We start from the raw sequence: 22827 nt of genomic DNA on the forward strand, positions 1-22827 counted from the left end.
AAGTTGCTCTTGCAAAGCCACTTTACTTTATATGAAGTATCTTACAAGCTTCTGTTTGGATTTGGAATATTTTATAGACCTTTCTAAGTTCAGAGGCACACACAGCAGTCATGCACAGATAGCCTTTTAGAACACACCAGAAGAGTTCTGTTTATTTTCTGCACCTCAAAGAGGGAATTTGCTATATAATACTTTAATCCTTTCAGCACCCTGGGACATACACTGTGGGGTAAATTTTCAAAGCACAGCGCGTGGATTTAGCTGCGCGACTCTTATTGATGTTAATGGGAGTCACACGGCTAAATCCCTGCACAACACTTTTGACAATTTAGGGTTGTATGTCTAGGAAAAGGACACTGGCTTGAGCTGATGAAACAGCTGGAAATGAAAACCCATCAGAACACATCATCCTGAAAGTTGCTTGGAGTGAGAATAAGAAATTTAATTACTAGATACACTTGTGTCCTAGTTCTCTATGGCAACACTTGTTTGGCACCAAGCTTCTTTTCCTATTATCTGAGTCACTTGTGGGTTTGCTATTCTTTCAGGAGCCTAAAATTTTTATTGCCCATAAAGTTGGATATTTTGCACGAGAATTTCAATTATATTTGTTTAAAAGAACAAAAATTATCTATCATCTATCTAGCTAGCTAGCTATCATCTATTATCTAGCTATCATCTATCATCTATCTATCTATCAATCATCTATCTATCTATCTATCTATCTATCTATCTATCTATCTATCTATCAGCTTTATTTAAAGAAAAAAGATAATTTTATGGGTAAGCTCTCTGTGTGTAAGGTAATGAATTTAAAAGAAAACTTTTAATGATGCTTATACATCAGTTAGATCTATCATTTTTATTACTGAATTAAGTAGAATTACAGTTTGATGGAGGCACAGATAATGCTAAAATTAGTCATCTGTTCATTAAAAGGCATTAATAACAGAAAGCATGTTGCCATTTTTAGACTATTTCTTGCATGCTGTTAGGTCTCCTGGAATGGGGGCAGTGAAGAACGTATGATTTCATATAGGTCATAATTTTTATCATGAGTTTCTGATTTTATGGTAAAGTAGTAAGAAGGCTGATCTGCTAACCTTTATTTGGCAGACCAATAGGTAGTGAGAAGATTTATTCTATGCAGTACAGATTCCAAGCATAGAACACAGTTGTGTGAGTTGCTTTCAGGGTGAAAACAGTTGGTTGACTCCTTCCCTTCCTTTCATAGCCTGACCTCCCCAGGAAGATTCCCCTTTTGAAGCAGGATGCCTGAAAGTCTCCCAAGCACTGCCAATTTGAAAACATTTGCAAGGAACATTTCTACCACAGACTCCACAAATCTTAATGACAATCTTGTAAAATGTAAATAAATAAATGCAATTTATAGAGGCCTTGTCATCTTAGATATATTTCTTAGGTGGTTATTGCTATTAAAATGCAACAGTAAACATAGAATCATGGAATGGTTGGAGTTGGAGGGGGCCTCTGGAGATCATTTGAGTCCAACCACCATGACAAAGCAGGATCACCTAGGGCAGGTCACACAGGAAGACATCCAGATGGGTCTCGAAAGTCTATAGAGAAGGAGGCTCCACAACCTGTCTGGGCAGCTTGTCCCAGTGCTCTGGCAACCTCGCACTGAAGAAGGTTTTCCTCATATTGAGGTGGAACTTCCACTATTCCAGTTTGTACTTGTTACTCCTCATCCTATCACAGGGCACCATTGAAAACAGACTGCCAATAGTACACTTCTTTCTTCTTTGCTCTGTATATCCACTTCATGCAGACATCTTACAGTGCAGAATATTCAGGTTTTGTTATAAATTTTAAATATTTTAAACAACTTGGTCATCAGATTATATGTTACTAGAATATTGCATACTAGTTTTAATGAACTATTCTAGTATTAGTTATACTTTCACAGTTGATAACACTCTTCATTTTGCTTTTAAAGACTTATTGTGTCCATAGCAAATGAATATATGTTTTTTATACAGACTTTGAAAGTAGAAACAAGAAAATATCTGAGAGAAGTGTAAATGTTATGCTCACTTGCTTACTAGGACCTTTAAAAAGATCACCAAACCTTAATGCTGTGCCTTTAAAAAGTAAAGTTCCAATAAAAACCCATTAACTACTTTCAAATATAGCAATCCTCCTGTCCAGCTGTGAAAAGTACTAGATGATACTTATTTGCCATTTGTGTTATTTACGGTCCATGACTTTTATGGTAACTGGTTCCTATTATTGGTTTCTATTAATGTAAAACATAAGTGAACATAAATGAGGCGTGAATCATTTCTTTTTATTAGCCTCACAGTCTTCACTCAGTGCTTGCAGTAACTCCAGCTGTGACTTGTTAGTGATAACCTATTTAAAGAAGGGTGTCTTTAAGAATAAAGGCTGTGATTAGGATTCTTTGTCTCTTCATCGTTTCAGAAGGTTTCACTAGTTCATTGCAGGATCAACAATGATGAAAATAAAATAAAAATAATTAGTAGCACTTCTAAACCCCAGTTTAGTTGCCGCTAAACTGTCCTGAGTGTAATACGGCACTAATTACACTCCAGGTAAGTTTTTACTGGTTAGTATTAAAAGCAAGACACAGGATATATCATGTTGACAGTGCAGGAAAGGACTTCCTGCTGCTATTTATCTGTGTTGTTAAATGGTAGATGATGAAATGATCAGTTATTAAACAATATAATCTGGGGAAAGGAGGAGGTAGGATATATATGTGCATATAGAGAGAGGCTTGTGAAAGAACTATGAGCTTTCATTTTTTTAAGAATAATGAAACTAATGTGGATTTAGACTTTTAAAAAATGGCTTATAGACTGTATTATTGTAGTCATTAGTTTGAATTGTATTATAAGAATTGTATCTTAAATTATATATTAAGTTCTCTTCCAGATAGCTTCGTAATTAAATTGAAAAGAGCATGCTCTTTAAGGTGAAACATTATTTATCCTATGAAGAGGAAAAGACTTGAGCTTTCTGCTTAAGCAGAATCTAGATGCAGCTAATACTGGTGTACCAGATTTTATCACCATTTTTTTTAATATGGAAAAAACATAATCAGTTCTAACAACATATTGTTTTACAATAATAAATATTTATTAGCAGTTAAATGTGGAGTGCACATTTCTCATTCTCTCTTTGGATCTTTAGAGCATGCTATCAACCTTCGTGTTATTCGTAACTCTCTATCAGAATGAACTACTTCAATTATTTTGCAAGAAAAGTCTTGCTACACTTCCCTGTGTCCTCTTTCATCAGTGATGTATCAGGAATAAAAGAAGGAAAGAGAAGTGGCATAACCCCTCGATAAAACTCATATACCTTTCAGGGGCCTTTCCGTAATACCGCTGAAGTGCTACAGCAGCGCTACAAGCCTTTGGAACCAACCTTGCGAGTGGCAGCATCAGTCCATTTGCCACTAGAGAAGGCCAGGGAGGACATGAAAAGAGAGAAATGGATAAATGGTATACATGACAATGAGTAAGTTCTTTGAGGGGTTTTATGTTGTTATGAAAATGTTTTCCTTATTCCGTTGCTTTCAGAAACCTTTTCATGCCTGACAAAATGAAATGTCAAACCTGACAGCTTACTAGCAAATGTTCTATGTGCATACTTCCAGATTTTGTGTCCTTAGATTATAAACTATTCAGGGCAGAGACCCTATCTTGTAATTGTGTGACATGTGCCATCCATATCTATGAATCTGTAGAGGAACTTGTAATAATGATGTGATGCAACAGATGGGCTCCACAGGAAATAAGAATCGAAGAATCACAGAATGGTAGGGGTTGGAAAGGACCTCCAGAGATCATCTAGTTCAACCACCCTGCTAAAGATTCACCTAGATCTGGCTACACAGGAACCTGTCCAGGCAGGTTTTGAAAGTCTCCAGAGAAGGAGACTCCACAACCTCTCTGGGCAGCCTGTGCCCCTTAAAATAAAGAAATTTTTCCTTGTGTTTTAGAAAACAAATGCAAATTTTGTTCTGCCACATGTACCTTGCCAAGTAAAAATTACTGTTTCAGTCTTCGTATTCAGGGCCCTTACAGACTATGGGAGGAAAAAATGGTGTTGCATGCCAATGAGATTTGCTTTCTCTCCCAGAAGACTACCAAAGCTCACTTGGAAGGGAAGGGAGCATATGTCGCACATGTTAGAACACGATGCAAAAACTGTAATTATCTTTGAAGCAGTTTGGTTTCCTAAGCCATAGCATCTGTAATAGTGTCAGACAGGCCAGTTGTTTTTCATACAATCCCAAATACAGACATAATCCATCCCAAAAGATTTAAGGCTTCTGTCCTAAAAGATTTAAAGCTATTGCCAAAATATTTCCAATTCTTTTCTTATCATAATGGAGCTCTTTTGTCCAATCATAATAAAAGCCTGTTAAGTTACTTGCTCAGGCTTTGTAGGTAACTAGAAAAAATATGGGGTTTAGTCAACATTTCTCTTGAATTCACTGCTCTTGGCAATCCTTTTACACTTTCGTACCAGAATTTAGAGCAGAAAGGAATCCCTTTTCCTCATGAGCCGCCTGTGATCCACTTATTCTCTAGGACATGATGCTTTGCTATCTTTGATCTCTTTCAAGGCTTTCTTTCAACACCATGTTGCCATGTGTCAGCTTCAGGACTGGGACTTAAGAATGCCAGAATCAATTGCATTTGCATGCCTTGGCTTTTGTGTTTTTATTGTTTTCCTTGCATTTTTCCTGATTTAGTATTAGCAGTGGCTCTAAATGGGAATTCTACTCACAAATTATTTTGAAAGAAAAATGTCTCTTAATTTGATTACTTTTCCACTCTTAGGCAATGTTATTTTTTATATTTGGTGCCAAAAATAGGATATAGGACTTTTTATTCCTTTCATGCCAAAACATAGCTGAGTTTGAGGTAATTTACAAGCAAAAATTTAATCCAGTTTTCTGTTCCTGCCTGTATTTTTCATTTATGGAGCCAAGGGAGAAGCAGATTAACTTCCACATCTCAGCTTAAATCTTATTTTTAAATTCTGCCAGTGAAATTAGGAAAAAAAACCCAAAACACCAAAAAAATTCAACAAAGCCACTAGGTAACAGTGTTCTGTCATTCATTTAATGTGTAGTTTTCACTGAATGAGTTTTGGCTGATGCATTCCAGGCAAGATGGATGATGTCCTTCATTTATAGGCATGACGATATTGCCCAGTCTCTATTTGGTGAGGTTTACCCCAGACATCACTGTATCAACAATTTCAGAAGGTCAGATGTGGTAATAAATATTTCACCGACTCTGTTCCATGAGTGAATTGTGAAGCTTTGGTCTTGTACAGTCTAAATTTGGAGTCTCCAGCTTTGATGGATATTAATTGATATGGGGTCTTTATTTACTTTATGGATAAGGAAGCATTTAGTGCCACACTTAATGCACAGAAGCAATGTCCTAACACCAATGATTCTCAGCTTCATGCACACGGAATGCATAGTGCATTATACATTTTCAGGCTGTGATCATTCCGTTTGTGCTTCATATTCAACCAACCATGCAAGGGTCACATCTGTAACCTTGAAAAGGTGATGACGGAGTTGCAGGTCATCATCAGGACTAACGCTCACTCGTAAGGCTGCACCTGCTATATGGGATGCTGGTCTCCTGGGAAGAGTCAACAAAGGGTTACTCAGATTCTACAGTAGTTTTTTTCCTTAGCAGTGTCTATTATGAATTGACAAATTTCTGTCTCTTTCTATGTAATTGTGTACTTTGGGACTGTATTTCTTCCTTGTAGTGCTTCCTTTGCTGATTAGTCTTCTGTTTTAGAAAATAAGGAGAGAATGAACAGCAGAAGCGTGTGGCAATTGTTGAGAAAGCTTGTGTTTGCATAAAATGACAAACTGAATTCTTGTTCTGTGCATTTCCAGAGTGAGTATTGTGTGGTATCTCTTAAGACAGAAAAATTGTTGGTGCATACCTGCAATTTCCAACAACACAGAATTCCTGTCTACTTCTCATTTTCAGGGTTCTTTAAAGTGATAACATGCTTGCTCTAAGTGTTTCAAGCTCCCAGAAAGTTTTTGCTGCTGGTAAAATGCAGAAATAACTGAATAAGCTGTGGGAGAGTTTGAGGCAGGCAAAAGCAGTACAAATTAAAGCAAGAGAGAATGTTGAGCTTACTTAAAGCAACTGCTGGAACTTACCATTTTGTAATGAGAGAGCAACTGGGTAATCTAGCCTAATAATAACGATTCTTTTTTCTTGTGTAATTGAAGCCACTACTGCCTTATTGTGCTATTTTTCATACAAATGAAGTGCTTTCCCCCTCCACTTGAGTAGGAATGACATTTGGGCTCCTTTGGGATGGCCAGTTAATAAACTAGTGTCTAGTTTGAGACAACAACTGCTGGATCCAGCAGATTTAGATCACTAAGCATGAAAAGTTCTTTACTCAGTTGCATGGAGCTGCATGCTGGCCTGATTTCCCAGAGAACAAAAATGTAAAATATTTTCATTACAGAAATCTGTCATGTGTAATATGCTTCATGCTTCAAAGTACACTTCTAAACATCTCTAAAGTCAACATGCATCGGAATCTGGTGCAGCGTGGTGACAGAATAGTGCTAAACCAGCAATGGGCTGAAATCTCCTGATTTATGGTAGTCTGGTGTGACACCAGGCAAAGTCATCTCAGCTTCTGGCTGTGTCTGTGCTCAGTACCATGCTGGAGATAGCCAAGCTGGTCCTGAACATGCTAATTCACTTGTGTGCAGTAGAGTGAAATGTTTGCACATCCTGCTTCTAACATGCTCAGTGATCATTGCAGCACCAAGCTCCTCATGGGCTTATTCTCAGCAAGATATCTCTTTCCTTTAGAGCCACCAGCATAGGTTCTTCTGTGCTACACAGTGCTGTGCATGAAAGGTATGTTTACAGAGAAGGTGATGACATCAATAATCTTGGTACTTGGAAAGCATCAGTGTTATAAACTGCCTGGTATTAATGGTAATAAAATTTAAAAAGCATTTAAATCCTATTTTAAATAGGATTTAAAATTTTGAAAATATCTTTGAGTTTCAACATTTATAAAATCTCTTCCCTTATTTCTCACTTGGTCACAGTAAAAAATGTCAACTACATTTTATTTCCTACAATTGCAACACATCTGTAAACTTTTTTCAAACGATGCTTAGTTTTTCATACGCTTTGCAACTTCAGCAATGTGCATATTTTCTGGACTGTTATTGTATTATGATAAACAGGGATTATCATATATTTTCAGATAATGTTTTCTTAACAATTCAACTTCTATTTGTAACTCTTCCATTTATTTTAATTACTAGCACAGTGTGCAACATTTATTAATCAGCAGAGTCTTTTTAAGTTAAAATACTAAATTAGCTAACCCCATTAACACAGAATACTCCAAACAAGCAGTAATAGGAGAGGTAGTTACTGTGCAAATCGTATTATACATGCGGGTGCTCTAGGGCACAGTTAAGCATGATTACCCTCTTTTGATCCAGTATTCCTCTGCTTCTTCCAGCTAATTTCCACTGGAAATTTACAAAGTAGTGCCTTCATTTTTCCATCTTAATTTTTCTAATGAAGTTCTGGTACTTTATAACACTGGGGATGCAGATAATAAGTCTGTGTATAATTAAGAAGTTCCGGAATCTGTTGCAGAAGAGACCTCTTTTACTTCCTACGAGAACTAGGCTATGCTTTTCTTTGCCATTTTATATTATTGCAGACAGGGGTTAAACAAAAACAGTCAGAGGACTCTTAGATTTACTGATGTTAGGATAAAGTGGTTGATAGATAATTGAAAAAGCATGTATTTAGTGTATTACTGTAGACAATATTTGTAATAATGCACCCCAAAGCAGGTTTTTATGATAAAAATGCTGTGCTAAAGGTAATGTGACTAGATAGGTTATGTAAAATGTTCTGCTTTTTTTGGAAATAACACTTTGATTTTAATATATAACTCATTATAACCTAAATAATGGCTACACTGCTGCTGTTGTTTTGCTATGTGCTTCTTCCTTTGTTCCCCAAGTGAAAAGATTGATACTGTCAGACCTGATGAAGAAATTACTTCAGGTATAAACCAAATTTGAGGGCTTAAAAGTAATTTCATGTTCTATTTAAAGAAGAAAGAATAAAGATAGAAGATTCACATCTTCCCAGTAGAGAATCTGTGGATCTAATTGTTCATGGTCTTACTCAAAGTGAGGTAAAACTGTTTTATTTGAATTAGACCAAGACAACAAGGAATTGAATTTCTATTACATAGAACTACAGATAAAAATCTGACAATACTATCACACATCTAAAGTTAAGACTGGTAGTATTTTTACTACTAAATTACAAAAATATACAAGTGCAAAAATTTGAAAACCCATCTAAGCAGAATATTCCTCTAGTTCTCTGGTTTTAATATTTCTTCTTGTGCTGTGATAAAGCAGCAGGTGTGACAGTCTGGCAGTAGATCTACTGTCAGTTCTTTCTTAGAAGCCTAGGTAAAGTTTAAAGCATTTCTGGTATCAGGATTGCATGTTTGCATAGGTAGACTGCTGGGATTTTGCCTCGTGGCCCAGAGAAAGTGCTGAAGGACCACTCTGGTGGTTTTGCTCCCATTTAAATTCAAGAAAAAAATGAATGCCTCTGAATTGGTAATACTGGTAGGTGCCATATAGCACTGGGACAAATCCTCATTCCTTTTTATGCTGCTGCTCACTCCTCGCACACTGTCATAGACACAAGCTCTGTACCTTCTACTGCTTCTATGATCTCAGTCAATCCAACTGTAAAGCCTTCACCATCTAAAAGGACTCTTCCATCTCCTGTTGCAATAGTGAGAGATGTAACCATAAATGAGACAGAATAGAGGGAATAAATGGAAGGTCAGCAATGCAGGAATAAAGGAGACATAGAGGAGATAAGAATGTAAGGGAAAAGGAGGATTAGAAAGATTAAATAATTAATAGCAGGAAGGTGCAAGACAGAATGAGTGAAGGGATTGGAAGCAACAATTTTTTTTTTAACCACAAATATCTAGAGCATCTTTTGAAATTTACATACACACCACTAGCAGCTGTCATGTCCAGGACTGGCTACCAAGTTGAGCGTTCTAGGTCTTTTTATACTAATTAGGTTCACTGTGTTGTGGTCCTGGCAGCAGTGCCGCTTGCCTTTATTCCCAGTGTCACTGCCAGCTTTGGTCCTGGTCCTCTCTCAGGTTGTGTATGTGTAATACTGCTATTTGAAGTACCTGATAGTTTCCAATTTTTGTTCCCAACTCTTTCCCACTGTCTTGAATGTATTCTTTGGCATATCTCTCATTCAAGTTTTTGTGGTGTGTGAAATGAAATAATTTTTCATTTTTAAATGGATTTCCTTAGGGAAAGTTCACCTCACATTAAATCATCACCTTTTGGAAAGGCTCAGCTAATACTGACTACATTTTATGGCACAATATAACATCAATATGGAATTTAGTTCTTCTTTGATCCTGCTACTTCTTTCTCTGTCATATTTAAAAATGTCTGAATTTACACTTAAATCACAAGGAAATGCTGAAAGCCTGGTGCAAGAATCCTGAGAGCAAACCTTTTGTGCAGAAAGACTATGGAGGTCTAAACTTGTGCAGTTGATATGGCATCATACTATTATCTGGTTTTAATTTTCTTCTCCTTCCATCACTCTTTTCTGTCACATTCAGAGCACATGCTGTCATTAATTTGGGGAAAAGCTGTGTCAGGTGTTCAGAGCTACAGAACACAATACCATTACTGAAGTGTTATGCAGTGCTATTGCTTTTTACTATTAGTATTGGTTGTGGGGGTATAATGACTTTTGTATGACTGCCATTAATTTGGTTACCCTGCTTAACACAAAAAAAAAATGTTTTAATGTTCTTTTAAATTACTTTTTTCACATAGAGTAATAAAAATTCTTTCCAAGCACATGATCCTTTCTAGTTTGATCATTATCACTATAAGGTTCTGCCCACCTGGTTCTGACATCAGAACTACAGATAGAAGTAAAAGAAAAAAAAAAAGAAAGTTTCTGCTTTAGACTACTTTATACCATTATACCCTACTGTATTTTTACTGTTCTTTCACTTCAGTTTTGATACTTTCTTGCTGTTCAACGTCCTTCCTCAATATTTTGCAGTAGATTTAATTTTTTTTAAATGCAGCCTGTCTGTGTGTGACACATAGTCCTGTTAATGATCTTAAAGGAGATAGGCAGTAGAATTCAGAAGATCACGTTTGTGCGAAGCAAATGTGGTAGAACACAGATTACTCTGAGTGTTGGTTTGCCAAAAAGGCAATAATTTACTGATTCACAGTAAAATCAAAACCTCTATGTAGGAAATTTCATAGGGAAAACTGTGATAATTTACCTTATCTTCTACTTTCCTCAAGATTTTTTGGCCATTTTGTGTATAGGTTTTACAGGTATAGTATTCATGTTGAATGATGAATGCTATGGCTCAACTAACTTCTATGCATATACAGGCAAATCCCTAATCTGCTAGCCTTGTCTTCTCAGCTCTTCAGTCCCTTGAGAAAGCCAATTTTCTTTCATGTCTGAACAAAAGAAAAATGTACTATTAAAATGCAATTCAGAAGTGATAAAAACTGCAAGTGGAGCAGCCGGCTCACAGCACCTTCAATGTATTCTCTGGGACACTGGGGCCACATTAATTTTTTTGTGTGTGTGATGTCCATCCCATGTGCAAATTAGCATTACAAGTACCATAATCTGTCTTATGTGAGAATGTCCTTTCCCATGAGTATACACATGCTACTATAGCTCTGTATAATTTAAAAGTCTGCTAACTCAGTGTTTTTCTTCCTCCAACTTTACATGATGTTGTGGTACTTGATGAAACAAAATTGATATAGCTGGCAAATTTCTTAAATAGTTTCTTTTTTTATGAAATTGAAAGCAAGACATGTAATTTAAAAATACCACACTCAAACAGTTGCTGATGGATCCATTAGTACAAATAAATAATTTTCTGAGTCTGCATCAGCTGAGAAAGTATGTTAATGCTCATCTTTACAAAAAACATCTTTGACTAACTCTTACAGAGACTCTCAGTTCTGAAAAGCTTTCAACTGGGAAAAAGGTTTTAATTAACCAATCCTGTTCTCATGGCTGTTAAAGTTATGCTTTAATTTTATGAAGCATCTATTTCTAATTTAACTGTATATTTTTTCCTTCACATAGATAAAGAATCTGTGTTGTTTTTTTTTTCAGAATACCAAAAATGGTAAAAATAATTCACAAGATTTTACTTTCTAATAAAATGTACCTGTTTAGTCTTACAGCTGCCTAGAAAACTCAGATGCAGCTAAGACATCTTTGTGTGGTCTCTTACACATATTTAATGTCTTTCACCTTTCCCATGGTTTGCTATGGAACCTACTCAGAAAACCTGTAGTTCTCTATGAGAGTTAGGAACTTCCACCTGGAAACCTTTTCCATGCCCTAACTGAGTAGGTGGAGTGTAAATGGTCAGTGGCTCAATGTAAGCAGGGAATCCACCATTAAGTATGGCCAAAGGTGAAAGAATCAGTCTCCAACATTTTGCTAATATGGACATAATTATAACTTGAGAGTAAAGTACAAAATTTATGAATTCAGAAGAAATCATTGATTTGCTTTGTAGTCTGCCAGTGCATGGAAGTCACCAGTAGTATTTGTATAAATTTCTATTCTGATAAATGAGATTATGGCTTGTTTAGTTTTTGTTAAGAGATATCAAATCTCTTGCAAGGCAGAGCAAATCTGCCTAGATTTATGCTTATACTACTGGCATGCTTGAAACATCATCCTGATGGAATGATCAGGTTGAGGTTATGTTTGATGGCCTACATGACTTGTAAAGCAGATGCAAGTCCTCCAGAAATGAACTCTGTGCTTGTGCATGGTGCATGTGTGCCACTGACAGCTGGCACAGACTGCACTGCCTGCTAAGACTTGAGGTGGCAACATGCAGATCCCAGCAAAACTGAACCCTGCTCATTCTGTCTTCGCATCACACCAGCTGGTAGTACAGATACAGCCAAAGTAATAATCTAATAATGCAAGTGAACCAAGTTATATCTTCATACAGAAAACCTTTATTTTATTCTGTTGGAACTCTGTATCTCTTTGCTCCAAATTTAATTTAAAAGCAGCTATGGCAGAAATTGCAGTAATCCTCTCAAAATACTGCAGGGGAACATTAAGAAGATAGTGGAAAATAGCAGGAATGTGTAATTGTCACCTTTATAGCCACTGCCATCTTTGAGATATATATTGCTGTATGTATATCAACCCTGTGGCATCTAGTGTAAAGCACAACTGATTTTTAAATATTCTTGAATTTCAGATTTCTGCCATTTTCTTCATATCATAAAAATGAGAAGTATGAGCCATCAATTCTTAGGGCAGGCAAATATGGCCAAGAAACTTATGGATTTAAACACTTCCGAGAAGTACAGCCTAAGAAGTGGGTAGCTGACAAGGTAAGTCACTGCAAAATTAAAGAATGTTTTGTTTGTTTGTGTATCCTAATTTAAAAAAAAAAAATTTTAAAAAAAATTAATTGCTATTGTAGTAGAACTAAATGAGTTTGGGTCTGATCCAGAGGTTATGGAATCCAGTGGGAATCTCTCTACCATGTTATAAAATCATGCACATAGAGCTGATGTGATATTGGATTTCCTTGATTCTCTTCACAGTTAGTTCATTTTGAAGAAATTCACCACCTTTCCCACCTACAAGGATTTAAAATCCTGATTGAATACTGCTGTGGATACATAAGTTTTGTGAAGTTTTGTTCTCTCTGCATTGTCACTGAAGAGAGATTGCATATTTTCTCTTCCACATTAAGATAAACCTTCATAAAATTATGGTAAAAACTGACTAAACCCAACAAAATATTTTGCTGCTTGCAGGCTTTGGAAAATTCTAACAATTAGTGAAAAGCCTTTTTTTTTTTTATTTTAAGATAGCCTCATTAAACTTATTTTAAGATAGTCTCATTAAACTGTCTGCTTTGTCAGAAACATCTCATACATTTGCGGTTTTGTAGTGCTACAAGAGGTAATTTTCTTCAGAACATGAATCTGTGTGATGTTAGCATTACTTCTATTTGTATTAGGTATCATAATCACATTAGAATTTCCCAGGACAAGAAGGATAATGGACTTAGTAGAGTGTGCAGAAAGGTAGTTAAGGGACTGGAGCCTCTTTTGTTGGAGGAGAGACTGAGAGCCCTGGCACTCTTCAGTCTGGAACAGAGAAGATTTGAAGGAGATCGTATCAGTGTGTAGGAGAGAATGAAGAAGAGAAAGCCAGAGTCTGCTCAGACTCAGTAGCATCCAGGGACAGGACTAGAGGCAATGGACATAAACTGAAATGCATTAACTTCCTTCTGAACACAACCCCCTTTTTTATTTTTTAAGTTGTTTGGTTGGTTGTTTTTTTATTTGTTTTGTTTTATTTTTTGTTTGTTTGTTTTTGTCTGTGTTTTGGGGGTTTTTTTGCTATGAGGGTGGCAGAGCACTGGCAGAGCTTGCTCAAGTTGGTTGTGGAGTCTCCATCTTTGGTGGTATTCAAAACCAGACTGGACATGTTACTGGGCAACCTGCTCTAGATCGTTATGATAATTGGGCTAGATGATCTCAAGGGGTCTTTTTCAACCTAAACAGTTCTGGGATTTTGTAAAGTGTTTCCTTGAGAGTAACCTAACCTTTGTAAAAATACAGTGACCTCCCAGAAATCTTAGTTTGAGAGTAACATTTTTTAAAAGAATTATTTCTCAAAACTTTAAGCTTAGATAAAAATGAACTTGGAGAAAAAAAAACCCTATACTAACATACATAAGTTAACTCTCATTGCAAATACAGGCAGAAATATCAACTTTCAAACAAAAAGATCTGAATTTGTGTTTCAAAAGCAATGAGTGGAGGGTATGACTAGCTGAAGACCCACAGTGTATAATATATAAAAAAGATAAGGCCTTATTGGTGGCACTTGTGCTGTAAAGACTCTTCCTTTTCCAATACTTAGCATTTTTTGGCCAGGCTCAGATGACAATATCAAACAATGTAGATTTATTTATATTGTATATCACATCACACATATGTATGATTATACAAATTATGGGTGTTGCTGAAATAACTAAACTCACTTTAGTTGTGATATTGGATAGATTTCAAGCTAAATCTCTGGAGGTGAATAGCTGTACACATTAACCCAACATGACATACAGCCTTCCAACCCCAATGCTAAATCAATATGAAGCTTCAATTAGGAGCCGCTTACCCAAACAGAGAGATAAGAGGGGAAAAGAGCTGTTTATGACCTACTTGGTGCTTTAATGGGTCATTATTACCAGAACAAAATCTACCTCCTCACTGTATTATAATGGAGAAGGTCTTACAGGCAGATGTGAGGTCATACTTCCATAACTGTTGAATTTGAAAGAACTCTTCCCTTTCTTTTTTCTAAACCGTATTAGACATTTGTATATATCAGTGCTATGAACAAAATGATCCTGTTCTAATGAATCACCGTGCTAAAGGGCATGAATCAAAATATCACCAAAACCCCCTAGATCTTCACTTAACACCTTCTTTGCTGAACAGAACCCTCAGTTTAGTTTCCCATGAGGTGCTATTTTTGTGGCTGCAACTTGCATTGCGATCTGAATAGCTGATAACCCTGCCATGATGTATATTCAGGTTCTGACAGTATTATACTAGAGAAATTTCTCTTATCATTGCTGCTAAGATAAACTACTGCATAACTTCTTCCAAGGAGTCAGGTCAGTGAATCAGTGACCCCTTTGAGCTGCTGAGGTGTTATTTGATTTTTAGCTGGTATTAGCTGGTGTTTTTTTCAAACTGCATACAAAAAAGCTTTCCCTTTATATGTTCAAGAGCATGTCCTAGTTGTTTTTTCCTGGGGTTTTCATGTGTTTATAAGTGTACAATTTAATTCAAGTCACAAAAAGATTAGTATGTAAATTACATAATTACTTTAGAAGCAAAATGAACAACAATGAAAAATATTGCCTTGTTATTTCTTGTGGAAAATGAAAGGGCATTAGCATAGTCTTTCTCTAAACATAATAATTACCATATCTATGTGGTGAAAAGTTAATAGTTCTTCTTTTTATATAGTTATAATCTGAGAATTTTTATCTCATTCTGTTTACATTTCAGTTTCCGAGATAACAGGAAAGACATTTGTATTCTAATTCTTCATTAAAACAAACAAGAAATGGAAATACTACTCCTCTTGTGAAACTGAATGTAGTTTACCCAGTTATAAACCACTATAAAAATACTTGCATATTTTAATATCATATGTCTAAATACCTTGAAATAACTTTGATAGAATTTATGTAAGAAGTAGCAATATAAAAAAATTTACCAGTTGCTATGAATTTAATCTACAATGATAGGTTCCAATGTAGCTGGACAGCCAAGGGATCAAATACAATAACTATAATCTTTCACTTGTCAAAACACTCACATATGTTCATATTTACTGAGGCAGAAATGATAGCTTACAGCCTTTAATCAGCATTGGAATAGTTTGCATATGCATTTTAGAAACCTGACTTTAATGGCAGCATTTAATGTTTTCTTATTTGCAAAATTCAGGAACTGACATTTTAAGATGTTCCTTCCTGATGGATTCTTCCCTCTGATGCCTTATTATAGGTGAATTACAGTACGACTGCACCACTGTTTCATTATTTGCACAGATATTTTGGCCCTAAACAGAATTTTATTATCTACAAAGCATAAAAATACCCAGTACTGCAAAGAATTAATTTAGAGAACCTAAGCATATTGCACAGAACATAAAGTTGACCTTTACCGTCTACAGCTTTTGGAATGGAGTGGGATGTGGAACACATCATAGATTTAATGTGGCACAACGCTGTCTGCAGAAACTTGGGTGGGACTGTGACCCGATGATTGAATCTGCTGTCACCAGCATCCTGATAATAATGAACATTCAGCTTAACGACCGTGATTATGATTATCATAATTGATGTGCAAGTGCACTGTGTGGGGATCATTACAGCTGAACTGTACAGCAGAGAAACATGCCTTAGTTATGGATAATTTTACTTTTATGCATTGATTGGGATAAAATATGCCTTTCAAGTTCAACAGGCCAGCTTAATATAATTTTAGGGAGATTTCTAGATGTATGAATTAATGGTTATGGGCTTCCTGCAAAACAGTGATTCTGGATGTTTGTTTTGAATTGTTTCGTTCCATTAATACTAGGAAATAATTAAATTATTAGATGTTGTCGAGTGGAAATAACTTATAGACTACTGGCAGCATTAATCAAATATCAAGATATTTCTGATTGCCATGGCGTTGCCTAGGCTAGGAAAAATAGACCTTGCAATTCACTACCAACACAATTGTGGTCTTGGTGTGCAGTAGAAATTGGGCTCTGGTCAACACTCCTGGCATTTTCACACTGTATTGTGTAGCCATTAGAGCAGATGATAGTTATTCCTTATATAAGTTATATTTCTTCCATCTTTGTTACCAGAGGCAGACTATGAACAAACTCAAATTCAGCCAATATAGAAAAAGGCACAATCAACAGCTACAGTCAATGATGTTGGGCAGAGATTCCCTTCGACTTAGATTATGTGAAGTTGCAGAAGTATTTAATTAAATCATGACATGTATAATGGATAAACACAAGTGAGTGCCTGTATTTTAAGCTGGAGTTTTTGTAAAGAATACTACAACATAAGTATGCCTTTCATTTGTTTACACTAGGCATAAATTTGTCTTTTTCTCCAAGAAGTGGTAGAAATTGCCTATTAGGGATAATAGACTATGGAACGAATTCTTGTTCTTTAACTTGCTTTCTACTACAAAGATCATCAGAAAGATCAATTCTCAATGTCTCAACTGTGTAATTCATGACTTCACTATGTTTGGATGTTCTGTGGTGAAAAAGAGAAACCCCTGCCTGTCCAAGGATTTCATCTTATTTTATATAGTCTGATCCCTCAGTATGCTTCCCTGCATGTGGAATATTGTGTCCATCTCTGGGCCCCTGAGTTTAGGAAGGACCTCAGGGAACTGCTTAAAAGAGTCCAGCACAGAGCCACAAAGATGATTAAGTCTCTTCCTTATGAGGAGATACTGAGGGAGCTGGGGCTCTTCAGCTTGGAGAAGAGGAGCCTGAGGGCTGACCTCATTCATGTTTATAAATATGGAAAGGGTGAGTGCCAAGAGGATGGAGCCAGGCTCTGCTCGGTGATGCCCAATGACAGCACAAGGGGCAATGGGTGGAAGTTGAGGCATAGGAAGTTCCATGGAAACAGGAGGAAATTTTTTTTCCCTGTGAGGGTGACAGAACACTGGAACAGGCTGCCCAGGGTGGGGTTATGGATTCTCCCTCTCTGGAGATATTCAAGACCCACCTGGGTGCATTCCTGGATGATATGGTATAGGTGATCCTGCTCTGGCAGGGGGGATGGACTGGATGATCTTTTGAGGTCCCTTTCAGCCCCTAACATTCTGTGATTCTGTGAAAGTTTAATAGCCTCTGTGGTTTTCATTGTTGCTCATACTATGGGCCAAGTGGAATTGTGTTATCAGGTAGGGCCCTAATTTCCAGGTAAGTAGGAAGAGACCCACAAGGAGAACCTAATAGGGCTTGAAAATGTCAATGGCTTAGAAAGTGAGTGTGACTCTTCTACATGGCCTTGTCCAACCCATTTTCTTCCACATTCTTCTGAGACCACTGTGTTCTGTGGTTCCACAGCAAATTTATCTTTGTACAGTATCACTGTGTCACTGGGAAAAATAGGGCAGGAGGTAAGAAGTGGTGTGTTCTGTTTAAAAATTAGTTTCACCCATTGTAGGACCAACAATTTAGTCACAAAAATCATGTGTCTAGTAGATGATGTGGTCATACAGCAGAACTGTTTGATACGCTATTCATGCTTTTCCAACTCTGCCTGTAATTAATTTAAACTTCTCCTTAACTCAATTTCCTCTATCCTTGTAGCAATTGAACTTGAGATAGGTACACTGTACGTATGAAGTTTCAAGTGTTTTCTTTCTGAGATTGTGACTCCATGACATTTTTAAATGAATGTGCTCATTTTCTTTTTCATTAGGAAAAAAATAATATTTTCTAAACAGTGTGATATTGGCTAATGTTCACCTGTCCTAATCCTGTAACCTTATTACCTCTTTTAAAACTTTTAAGGCCAGGTTTACCACTGACAAAAGTGACTAGTGTTCAATGAGAAGAGCTAGCATGTCTTTTGAATATCAGATTCTTATTTCCCCAATCCAACAGCAATGTGTTTTCTTAGGCAATGCAGAGATGACATAATGTGGCAGCCAGAACTGCCTCTGTTGTAGTGGATTGATTAGATGATCTCTAAGAGTTTGCTTGTAACACTATCCTTTTCCTCATGAGCCATGTCAGGGATAATAAGGGTTGTTCCCAAAGTGTGTTGCACTCCAGCAATTCCTGGCCACCAACAGGGTTCCTATATGATTATTGCTGCTGACATGACTTATATATTCAGATGCTCCAAATGGACACTTAGTTTGAATTATCAGCTATCTGTTTCCAAGATAAGGCTGCTTGCTGCCACTTTTCTTCCTATCCCTAGTCCTGCATCAAGCCAAATAATTTAAATCCGAGGATCTGGTCCTACAACATTACGTCCTGTATGGAAAGTCTATGATTTTATTCTGTAGCATATATTTTCTGCTCTCAGAAGAACCATTGTGGGGCAGAACACTGCTGTATCTTCATGTGAAAATCAGCTTGAGTAATTCCCTGCTTTCATATAGGGCAATTCCCCCACAGCAGAATTGCTCTTCAGAGCTGTGAGTTCCTTCGAGCTGAAGCATTTGGCTTCCTGATTAAGTATCACAAAGAAAGGACAGTGTTACCCAATGTGATATTGCAGACCATCTTAATCAGCAAATGTTCTCTGAAGCAGGTGTGGAAAAAAAAATTAAACGTTTAAAGTAATTCTTGCAACTCCTGCAGGTTTTGTTTTGGTTTGGTTTGGTTTCTTTTGGTTTGGTTTAGTTTTTAAATAAAGGTATTAAAATACATTTAGCAAATGTATTAAAAAAAACAAGAGTATATCATATCCAGCAGTGGAAACCCCAGATGTTACCTTTCATCCACAGAACTAGAATGAAATATCCCTCATTATAAGATGCACCCATTCAGTCTTCCAAGAGAGCAAATTACAGTTTCAACTTTTGACAGTTGACATAACGTTTTTTCCCGATTCCTTACTGAATAGCCATGTCATATTTACAGAAATACATTTTGTCATGAAGATCACTTTCAGATCTCCCATTGGAAAAGTTGTTGAGCTGTAGCTTGTTTATTTTGAGAAATTGTTTAAGGTCACCATTGCTGGGGTGCCTTCAGAAAAGAAGCTACTCTTGAGATATGTAATGCAAATGATTGTTAACTATCAGAGATCTTCCAAATTATTTTCTTAGGTGTAGAAGGAAGGTAACACAGTTAAGCAAATTAAAATATACAAAATGTATCCCTGGCTACTGTTTAACTAAAAGCAGAAAAAAAAATGTGGATAACTGGAAGGATAAAAATACAGGCTGGAAAAACTTACTGGTGAAGATTACTGATGAGTTGCAGGGTCTGATTTTGAGGTAGACTGCAAAGCAGTAACTGCAAAGTAGTACTGCAAAGTAGTAACTAAGAAGAGTCGAACCACTCAGTTATTTGCATAAGAAAAGATACTGTCACTGCTCTTCTAAACAAATCCTTTCTAGTGGCTATTTGTAAGGGTTTGTCAGCAACTAGTTGAATATTTTCTAAAACCTGGTTTTCGGTTCTGTAATTTCTCAGTGGGAAAATGCAGTCCCTTGATGATGATCCAAGGCTTGGAAGAATAAATTGATTCAAAAGAGAAAATTAGATGGTGCTTATTATACTGTCTAACTAGCAATCCTGTGTCATTTGTCTGTTGGATGATAAATGTCTGTCTTTGCCCACCTTCCTCATTTAACAATTTGTAGTGGCGTAAAAGAAAACCTGGCTTTTTAACAATGAAATAATAAAGCTAACTTTAACCAATATTTCTTTGAGAGGGATATATGAATATTTTAACTTTCTAAATAATTCCCATTGTACACATTGCTTAAGCATTTTAAAACATCTTGTATAATCAGAAACACTTTAGAAACGGAGTATCTTGACCAATCTCTTCAGTACCTTACAGTAACTTGTGCAGGGATTTTAATGGTAAAAAAAACATCAGTTGAGCTGAAAACAGCAGAGTTTGAAGGTACGTCAGATTTGTTTTGTTTATATTATTTTAACATGTTCACTATTTGGATATTATTTTGTTTTCTGTATTTGAAAATCCTCAGATTAAACTGGAAAGTGCTTGGCCTTGCTTTTTGATGACAGTTTTGGGATTGGCTGTTGAGCATTCTTAGAATTAAGTAGATTTGTTTACATGTCTGCCAAACATAATGTATTTCAACTCAATTCAATTTGCCACAATACTGAATTAAAAAGGCTATATTTTGAAACCACTTAAAATTCTTTATGGAACATAGCTGCAAAAGCAAGCTGTTTAGTATTGGATAATACCTAGCCCTCATTTGTGCTGGTTAAATGGAGTTGAAATAAAAGTAACAAAGATTTTCATGGTCTTCTAAGAATTACATGGTCCATATAACTGTTGAAAAATGTAGATATGACAAGTGATCCTCAGTGCCTAACATAACTGAAATATATCCATTGAACTAGGCTAATTTGCATCAGGATCTGGCCCATAATTAATATAATTAGTATTTAGATAAATACTATTTATAAAGAATGTCCTAATGAGATTGTCACACATTTTCACAGAAAAATAGACACTGTATTTTTACTCTCATCTTTAAATGTGTGCTATTGGTGAGGTGGCTGACTGTAGTCTAAGATCAGAAACACTTCTTGCAACACATACACTTAGGACTACAGAAATGATGCCTGAAGGACATATTTTTGTCACACTGACCCATTATGATTGAATAGTTGCATAATTCATAGTATTATTAACACTTCTATCTGTTCTGGATGGATTCTAAGAAGTTATGTCAGGTATATGCCCAAGCTGAGAGAAAGACTTCAAGTTTTTGTTGTTTTGATGATCTGTCCAGAAAGCAAGAGTAGATTATTCTTAGAGCAGTAGAACTTCAGTGCCATAAAATGGATTTTAGAACAATCTATATTCCCTGAATAGGACAAATCACAATAAAAGATACCTCTGTACACTTATGTTACAGTGGATGAAAGACTGTAAGTAATATACAGGGCTTGTTGTCTTAATGTTTTTACGTAAGTAGATTCTGCTTCTTTCTTTAAAATTTCTATCATGAATCAACTCATTTGCTGCATTTTAAATACTAAAAAGATATTCACTTTGGTGTATACTTCAGTGTTTATTCATGTAATGCAATGAAAAACTGTTTTCAACATGCCCTTTATAAACTCAGATTAAAAGGATATTCCACTGTGATAGAGAAACTATATTGTTTATTCTCTTACAGGGTTTTTTTGATCTCAGCATGAAATACGTAGGGAAACTGAAAGGCATATTCACATAAGGAGTTATTTATGAGTAGATGCATAGCCATGTGTTAATATTCTAGAATGAGAGTTATGGAATTAATCCCTTTGCACTTTGAATTCATCCTTTACTTTCATTTAGATAACCTTACAAGCTTTGATGAGTTAAAGGTAGTAGCATCCAAAGGGGATAAGGTAGAAAAGCCATGATGCACACAATACCTCACAACTGTATTGGTTTTGTTTTCCATGAGATTAGTTGAGTAAGAATCTACTTTTTGACTGTGATAGCAGGAACTCATTGTATTGTGAGCCAGTAACTTTGAGACATGTTAGGATCTCTCAGCTGTATTTGTGTGAAGGAGTGAGAGCATGTTAAGTGCTTGTCACCAGCAACTGAGTACACTGCTCTTTTAAAGTGTAACTTGTTAGGTATGAAAGTCTCAAACTTAGGCAGTGTGGGGAATGGAAAAAGAGAAACAATAAAAACATTGCTTATTAACAGACTTTGTACACTAATGCAAAGCTGCTTGATTGAGCAGTAGTGTCAACCATGTCTTTCTTCTAATGCTAGAAGTAATGCACATAGACAGAGTGACAATCAGAGTACAGCCTCCCATCAGCTGTAATTAATCTTTTAGTTAACAGAGACTAGAAAAGCTTCTCATCAGCCTCTTCTGAAGTCTGAGGCACCCTGTTTTTTGATGTTTGCATTCTGAATAAAATTGTCCCCACCAGTTCTAACAAATTGAAACACCAGGCTAATTATGGCAGCTAATGAAGTGTGTGGAATGGTCACAGCTTGTCGTGAAACTGTTCCTTCAGCTCAGATTAGAGTTTCATCAATCACTTTTTTAAACTGATCCAGAATTGCTTCTGCCCAGTGCTTGGCATTTTTAATGCTGTTTCTGTAATTGGTTTTTTCCCCAAAGCTTAGGCTATTTTTTGAAATATTACATTTTCAGGACAGGACATACAAACTCCAGTTTATAAAAAAACATTTCATTATCACCTCTATCAGCTGATCAAGTGCTAGAAAGCTAATAAAAGAAGCAGAAGTATAAAATTTGATGTATTGCTTTTAATCCAGCTAAAGGTAGCAATAAAGCATATACACATATATGTATATGAATCATTATTACTGTGGACTGGATGTATACTGCAATCTCATGAGACATGGTTTGTGGGCTGGATG

At 36.2% G+C, this 22827-nt stretch overlaps 1 protein-coding gene across 1 annotated transcript in view; it reads left to right on the forward strand.

Annotated features, from left to right (window-relative positions):
- Positions 1-22827, forward strand: part of SPATA17 (spermatogenesis associated 17) — a 93258-nt gene that overhangs the window by 58848 nt on the left and 11583 nt on the right. Inside the window, exons 8-9 of the mRNA XM_054399201.1 lie at positions 3356-3507; positions 12394-12529. Coding sequence (XP_054255176.1) covers positions 3356-3507; positions 12394-12529 — 288 coding nt within the window. The remainder of the gene's footprint in view (positions 1-3355; positions 3508-12393; positions 12530-22827) is intronic.

This window comes from Indicator indicator, chromosome 2 (genome assembly GCF_027791375.1).
Source record: "Indicator indicator isolate 239-I01 chromosome 2, UM_Iind_1.1, whole genome shotgun sequence".
In the NCBI taxonomy this organism is placed as follows: domain Eukaryota; kingdom Metazoa; phylum Chordata; class Aves; order Piciformes; family Indicatoridae; genus Indicator; species Indicator indicator.